Genomic DNA, 8300 nt, shown 5'->3' with positions numbered 1-8300 from the left:
CGGTCGTTGGCACTTGGAGCAAAAAGGGTTCCATTGACATCATCGGCCTTGTGAGAGGTTAAATACCTGGATCTCCACACCAGATAGTTGGACCAGTCCCAGCCTGGTCAGATGCGTACATGAACTGATGAAGCCTCTTGGATGAGAGGTGAAACATGTGTATGTGTGGAGCTGTGTGCTACTCTCCAGCTGTTGTCCCCCACCTCTGCTCCCTGTTATTGTTATATATTGTACAATCTGTGATGTTGATTACACGTTTGGGTACTTGTGTTTTTCTCTGCTATGAAAACAGTTGGATATTTATTTGTCTTATATGAATAATGAATTAAGTTAAAGGTCTGAAAGTTGTTCACCTGAACATAAGAAGTTTGTTACCTAAAATCGACTAAAGAGTCTAGCTTACTTACAACATTCCTGACAATGACGTTAAACTAGATAATTATGTCCCATACAGGAGTGATAGGGGCTCCAGAGGAGAGGGACTTCTGACCTACATTTCCTCAAGTCTGACTTCAGAGATAGTCATACCAACTGAGGATCCTTTGTAATTTGAATGTCTCTTTGTTAGGATAATTTTTCATGCGAACAAAAGATTAATTATTGGAAATTTCTTTAGACCTCCAAAATTTCCTACAGAATCTCCAAATTGTATTGTGTCTACCATCAACTCCTTAGACCACTCATGTGAGAAAATTATTTTAGGGGATTTCAATTCTGACTGGCTAGATCGGTCCTCTCTTAATGACCGCAATCTATTCAACAGTATAAACCTTACATAGCTTATAAGTGAACCCACCAGGGTCTGCTCTAGTTCAGCTTCCCTACTTGACCTGATACTGGTCACCCATCCTAATAGAATTGTATAATCTGGTGTATTATCAGACTCCTTTAGTGACCATTCCATTGTATTTTGTGTTTGGAAGATTAAAATGCCTCATCTTCCACCTAAATTTATTTTAAACATAAATTGGGAGAGGTTTCAGCTAATACCAAATGTTGAAGATGCGTGGCACTTCTTCTACACTGAGTTTCTCGAGGTTATAAATAAATATGCACCCTGGTCAATGGTTAGGGTTAAAGGTAGACACTTACCTTGGATTAAAGGAGAACGTTTTAATTCATTCAAAGAAAGAGACAAGGCCTGGAAAAAACGTCGAGCAACTAAGGATATCTCGGATTGGAATGCCTATAAAGATCTGAGGAATAAATATACAACTAAAACAAGAAATGCTGAGGCCAACTACTATAAAGACTCTCTAACAACCAACTTTAAGATTATCTGGAAGATAATCAATAGTGTAACTAATAAATCTATAAAAAAAACACTACTTCTTTCAAAATAAATAATGAAATTATAAGTGATTCAAGTTTAATTGCAGAAGTTTTTAGTCAGCACTTTTCCTTAATTGGCATCTCCTTGTCTAATAATCACTGCTCTGCCTTTACCCTGTTTAACGAAAGGTGTAGAAGCTCCTTCTCCTTTAAAACTATCTCCCCAATTGAGGTTCAACGAGTCATCAACGGCTTAAGCTCTGGGAGCAGTTGTGGTCCAGATGGGCTGGAGATTAAATTCCTTAAAATGGCCTCTCAGGTTTTATCAATTCCTCTGCCCGATTTATTTAATGTATCTCTGACTACCTGTGAAACTTCCTTATCTTGGAAATGCGCCAGGGTAACCCCTTTACATAAAGACTGTGACCCCCAAGATATTAACAACTAAAGACCTATTTCAATCATCCATAGTATAGCAAAAATATTTGAGAAACTTATTTTCAATCAATTATCCACTTATCGTAAATGTTTACAATATTCTATCTCCACACCAATCTGGCTTTTGACCCAACTTTTCAACGACCACTGCGCTCACAAAATTCACCAATGAGTTATTATCCTCCTTTGTTAATAATATGCCTAATGGTGCTATAATCATTGGTCTGTCAAACGCTTTCTATGTGGTTGATCATTATTTTCTCCTGGACAAACTATATGCAGTTGGTCTGTCAACAGAATCAATGTTATTTTTTAATTATTTTCTTCACAATAGAAGTCAGTGCGTCTCCTTTCAGAACAATCAGTCAGACTTTAAGTCAATAACAAAAGGTGAACTGCAAGGCTCATCTTTGGGTCCCCTCTTATTTTCTGTTTTTGTTAATGATCTTCCATAAATCTTCTCCGACTGTCAAATTCATCTTTATGTCGATGATACTGTAATCTACTCTTCTAAGCCTTTAATTCCACAAATACTCTTTACAATCTAATTTTAACTTAAGTTAAAATGTGGTTTTAATCAAATAAGCTTCTCCTAAATAAGAAAAAGTTTCATTGCATGTTTTTCAGTACTAGATCTGGTCTACAATCTAACGAAACGACGTCCTTAAAGTTTCTTGATGGAGCACTACTAGAAAAATGTAAATTCATTCAAATACCTGGGCCTTTTGTTTGACTCTCAGTTAAACCCCATATTGACTCAATTACAAAGAAAATGTACTGCCATTTGAAACTACTGTATCATTCCGTTGATTGTTTTACACTACAAGTCCGGAAAATTATTATTTCACAAGTAATATTCTCCATTCTTGACTATGCAGATATTATCTATCAGAACACCACAGAATCAAATCTTCGTCCTCTCACTGTGCTTTATAACAGCCTCTGTAGATTTGTTCTTAGATTCATTGTACTCTTTATGAATCTCTGAGTTGGTTATCCCCAAAAGCCATTAGATTCTTTCATTGGCTACTGTTTATTTTATAATGTATTCATTTTAATGTGCGCTTATACTTAAACAACTTCTAATTCCTTATAGTACACAATATAACCTAAGACATACTGATCATCTTTTTTTCCGCACTCCTAGAATATCTCCTATGCCAGCCTAGGTCTACTACTTCTTTCCATGGTTTCAAGCATTACTACTAATCCATTTGCAATCTCCTTGTTCTTGATTCTGATTTTTTTTATTTTTTATTTTTTTTATTTATTTATTTATCTATTTATTTATCCCTATTCAAAATTTTCATCCATTTTCTCATTTATATCACTCTTTTATTTGATACATATATAGATCATAAACCTGTACCTCTGTAACCTTTCTTCTTTTTTAGCATGGATATCACTGAATTGATTACGAAGTTACGAGTTTTGGCCGTCTGGGGATTAGCCGGGGTTAGGAGAGTCTCGTCTGCGTGACCGTGTTTGTGTGCATTTATAAGTCCTGTATTGTGTCTCACTGTATTTATTTTATTGACTTTGTATTATGTATTCCATTATATGTAAGGACCCCCTCGAAAATGAGATGGTTCATCTCAAGGGGCTATCCTGACTAAATTCTAAATTCAAAAAAAATGAGGGGCCGGAAAAAAAATCACATAAATAGTAGTCATAGGCCTCAAAGTGCAACAAGCTTGTCAAAAAACAATCCTTGTTAAATGAACAAACCTGTTAACCAGAGGTTTACACTCAATTATTGGACTAAAGGACAAGTTTGAGGCTCTTCTCCTTTACTTGAGTATTTTGTTTACATGCTACTTTATACTTCTACTCCACTACAAATCAGGGGAAATATTCTACCTTTTACACTACATATGATTCCTTAGTAGTAAGCTACTAGTTACTTTGCTTAAATGCCTTCACCTTACTGCCCCGAGCTAATCACTGTTAGCCACGTCCAGCTGTTAGCGACTGTTAGCGACTCTACCAGCTTTCCCCGTTACAGTCCATGCACACAAAATACTGTATTTGATGTATGTAAGTGCCAAAAAAGACCATGGGGTGATTTTGCAGAGGAACTACACTTTAATGTCAATTATCAGCTGGGGCAGTTTCATGGTGATATGTATTAGTTAAACGGTACCCTATTGACCTGTGTGTGTCTCCCCTTCAAATTCCAAAAAAAAGGTACTGGCTCCATCTCAAAATGAACATTTGCAGGTCTTCTGATATCGCTATAGATTGACCTTTTTTTTTGGAGAGTTTGTCTGATAAAACAAGTGCTTTTAAAGATGGATATATTTTATTCACATTTTACACTATTTAATTAAATACTATAAATACATGCTGCTATCAGTGTGGCTGCTGTCAGTCAGGTACATTAGCACTAATAGCTGTTTGTCCCAGTTTGTGCCTCATCTGTTATGTTAACGCATACTAATGAAGTCATCTGAGAGCATGAGTTACTAAGTCATGCACTCAGATGCATATTCCTTCCCTGAGACACCATAATGATGATGCAGTCATAGTTCCAAACTGTGAGCATGCAGCGGGGCTTTCTCCTGGATGAGGCTGACAAACTCCTGTTTCTCCAGACAGCCTCGGCACTCTTCTCCCCATGAGGCTAAAATGTTCCTCAGCTCCAGGACTCTCAGCTTTTTGAGCCCATCGCTGCTCAGATCCTTCAGATGAGGCTCTGTAGTCCACCGCAAAACACAGAAACAGGCTTTAAGTTGTTTCCACACACAAACCAATTTGTGTAACAACTCTGTTGTGTATTTCCAACACACTTTCCTTTCACTTTACCATATCTGAGCTGACAGATCTGTGTGTCTCTGCTGCTGAGGCGCTGGCAGATCTTCTCCACAGGGACATGGGAGGCCAGAGGTCGAGACACTGATGCTGTGACACGGGTCGCTGCATCACTGCTGGCTCCTAGGTAGTAACACTAGGACAGCACATCAACAAACTTTTGATCAGCAGATATTAGTGGAGGATTATACTTCTTTAGACAAATACTCGTTTACCACCATTCATAGAAACGCTGTCCAGGGTTTGTTGCTGTCTGAATCCTCATATGAGCCTCAGTTTTATTGAGAAAGTTTTGTCCCTGAACCAATTCCCACACATTGTTTCAAATTCTTACATGACTCTTCAGATCCAACTGAAGCTTACAGCTGAAGAATATTATCATTTGCTATACGTGTGAACTCTGGCTGAGTAAATTGTTTATGTTCTTCAGTGGGAAAGGGACATTTCACATAGTACATGTGTTCGGGAATAATTTCACCTCCTTAGACACTCTGTGTAGTTAATGGTCAATCTGTCAGGATCCCATCCTGGCAGTCCTTCCCTTTTCCTTTTGCTCTTGTGTTTGTCTCCCTCTGTCTGTGTTTCCCTGTATGTGTCTCCCCTCTCTGTGTTTGTCTGGTGGAGACAGGAGGCGTGGGTTTTCCAGGCAAGCTTTAACCAATTCCACTAATCACCTCTTCACCAGTATAAGAAGCCGGATGTGAGACGCATTTGGCGCCAGATCGTTTCATCATCTATGTGGTATCGTGTTTTGATCGTTGGCTCCCCTTTGTTCCTTGAGATTGCTATTCCGTTCCATGTTTCGATGTTTATTGTTTCTTTGTTTCTTTTTGCTTTAGTTACCCGTGAACCTGTTACCCTGTTTGCCTCCCAGTCTGCCTGCCTACCACCCGCTTGTGTTCTACCCCTGATGGTCTTGCATTTGTTTGCTACCTCACCTACACTGGACACGCCCAGGAGAGCAGCATCTTTACTTGGTGCACCTTTACTTGGTCCTCACTCCTTTTTCCCTTGCTCACTGGACACTGTTGTAAATAGTTTTTTCATTAAAGACTCGTTAAAACCTGACTGTGTTTCCGTGTCTGCATTTGGGTCCGAGTTCTCCTTGTTTTCCCCAGTGCCGTTCATGATACAATCCCTCTTTGTTATAGTGGAGAGCTATAATGACAGGCCTTTCTGTTAGATTACTGCTGTGCCCTACTCTCTCTTTCTAAACATGTAAGAAATGAGTGGATTGAAGGACTGTACTCGCTCAAAAAAACTGAGGCCCATATGCAGCGGCGTGCACAGACTTTTTGAAAGGCAGGGGCAAAAGCAAATTTTAAAAAAAGTGCAAATATAGCGCATCCTCGCCACTGAAGAGAACACTAACAGGCATTTTGGCTCCAGTGGACATATGAGGTTTCAGTAGTGTGGGTTAGACAAAACAAATATGTCCAATATATTCTTTTTAGTGGGAATTTAATATTTAAAATAAATGAACACTCTATATGTATCCCTGGACAGTGTTTCTATGAATGGTGGTGAAACGATAGTAAAACAGAGGGGATCATGTTCTAAAAAGACTGGGGGAAAAGGCCCAGCTCACACTGTGCGTGAGAGTACACCCTGAAGAGGACCCTAGACCATCACAGGGCCGACATGAAGAGACAGACAACCATTCACACTCACATTAACACCTACGGGCAATTTCAGAGAGTCAGAGTCACCAATGAACCTAACACCTGCATGTCTTTGGACTGTGGGAGGAAACCGGAGAACCCGGAGAAAACCCACGCAGACAGAGGGAGAACAACCAAACTCCACACAGAAGGAAAGGTGACAGTGCTAACACTACACCATCATGCTGCCCCATGCAGAGATATTGTACAAAAATAAGTATATTTGTAGTTTCTTCTAATTCTAAGAAGGTACTGTATGTCTCTGCTGATATGGAAAATGATGTGAGCTTTTGAAGCGTTGTATCTGTGCTTGTGTATGTCTTCTCACCAGCCTTGCCTCCTTCCCCTGGGCGACACTACAGGCCTGGATCAGCTCTTCCTCCACCAGGTGAGGAGTGAGTTCTCTGTGGGCCGAGGTCAGACTGCCATACAGTCTGTAGAGAAAGTCCACACACACTGCACACCAGTTCACTGTTAGCAGGGCTGAGCAGGCTGCACATCACTTCTGATGATTTGTGGACATTTGACAGTGTTGAATGGGTTATTAGTGGATGTTACAGTTTGTAAGATGATTTTTGTGTTTTCATGTGTAGATGTGTACAGTTGCATGATTATTGTGACACAGATGTTATACTCATACTTCATATACCCTCACTTAGATTATGAATGAGAAAAATAAATATAAATGAGATCAAATAGCCTGGCATCTGTTTGAATATTTAAAGTAACCTTTCTTATTTTTGACAAAGAAGTTAAATTGTGTAATTGTGTCTGGCATTATTGGAAGTAGTGTGCAGGACATGGGACCCAAGTGTCATAGCTTATTTTGCACACAGTAGCTAGTTACATATCCCTTTATTCATTTTAGATTAATCAGACTACTCAAATAAACAATGCTACTTCTACTGAATTTGCAGCTGTATTCTGACTCAAATCATTGTAAAATGATTTAGCAAAGCCATGTGTTGGCCTGCACCCCACTTTCACCCACACATGCGGGGCAGATTATGGTGGGAGCAGCTGTGTGACCACAGGCATGCTCAGCTGATCCTGACGTTTCAAAGAAGAGCCTGTTGCTGATATCAGCTCACTGTGCACAGTGTACTGGTAAACCATAACACATTGTATTCTGCTCACACCATGCTGTCTAACCTTCACAGTTGCCTGCCGCAGAAACAGTAAGCCCTGTGAAAAGCAGCAGTATGGCGAGGGACAGCACCGACATGGTAGCGTGTGTCTATTATTAGATGCATGGTCCCAGACCCTGCCCACAGCCCTTCAGTCCGGCTCCAGCTACTGTTTTTTTCACTCACTCTTTATTGAACATTGAGAGCAGAAAGACATTCAGGAAATAATGCACATTCTCACATAAAAAAAAATTACAGTGTGAAAATCAGTTAAATACAGCTAAATACAATATGAAAATTAAAAAAAATATATAGAATAAGATATTTAGACATAAAATAAACAATGCCAATAATAGTCAAAATATCTCAATCACCCAGATAGAAAAAATAATTATTTAAAATATAATGGGGTTAATGCATCCATGTACCCCATTCCATGTTACCTGTCCTTTATGTGTGTGTAGGGTTTGACACTAACCTTTTTGCTCACCAGCCAGTGTGGGGAGTGGTTTTCAAAAGTTACTGCCAATCAGCATTCTCAGTACCCTCAATTTTGAATATATAGTTTATGTAGAAAAACATAGCCTAAATAAAGGGCAGCCCCCCCCCTATAATAAAAAGTCGTGCAGGGATGTAGAAGAATAATTAAAGAGATAACTGAAAAAGGCCCAGCAAGAGAAATACTGTCTGTTTAAATACAGCGTTTATTAACAACATGATTTATCTATAACAACAATAAACACTTAAGTCTAATGAAATTCAAATACATACAATTCATAAAACATTTAAATATTATCGATTGACAGCCTTAATAATGACTCTATGTACAGTATATCTCTTAATGTCAAGCCCTGTGTGTGTGTACCAATTACAAGTATACAATTTGACATGTAGCTCAAAGATGCATAACTACATTCGTTAGAGATCATGCCCTTAGGTGTAATTGTTAGTGCCCAGTCTTTTTTATACACAAATGTCTCTATGTATCTCC

General features: G+C 38.9%; 1 protein-coding gene across 1 annotated transcript; it reads right to left on the bottom strand.

Annotated features, from left to right (window-relative positions):
• Nucleotides 1–3546: 3546 nt before the first annotated feature.
• On the bottom strand, nt 3547–7418 carry cdnf (cerebral dopamine neurotrophic factor). The gene is made up of 4 exons (XM_083935520.1): nt 7335–7418; nt 6511–6638; nt 4516–4657; nt 3547–4405 (listed from the first exon to the last, which is right to left on the bottom strand). Exons 1-4 carry the CDS (start codon nt 7405–7407, stop codon nt 4233–4235), a joined length of 516 nt encoding a protein of 171 aa, XP_083791646.1. The 5' UTR covers nt 7408–7418; the 3' UTR covers nt 3547–4232.
• Nucleotides 7419–8300: the final 882 nt, after the last annotated feature.

The sequence above is a fragment of the Echiichthys vipera genome (assembly GCF_963691815.1).
Source record: "Echiichthys vipera genome assembly, chromosome: 20".
Lineage (NCBI taxonomy): Eukaryota > Metazoa > Chordata > Actinopteri > Perciformes > Trachinidae > Echiichthys > Echiichthys vipera.
Note: the sequence above shows the minus strand (reverse complement) of the source record. Positions and strands in the feature narration are given on the sequence as shown.

What these genes read in the sequence shown, in the direction of transcription:
- cdnf (XM_083935520.1), bottom strand. Translation starts at nt 7,407, where the DNA reads ATGTCGGTGCTGTCCCTCGCCATACTGCTGCTTTTCACAGGGCTTACT. An exon ending in TGCGGCAGGCAACTGTGAAG is followed by an intron (nt 6,639 to 7,334) that starts GTTAGACAGCAT and finishes ACTGGTGTGCAG; the next exon opens with TGTGTGTGGACTTTCTCTAC. An exon ending in AGGGGAAGGAGGCAAGGCTG is followed by an intron (nt 4,658 to 6,510) that starts GTGAGAAGACAT and finishes GTGCTGTCCTAG; the next exon opens with TGTTACTACCTAGGAGCCAG.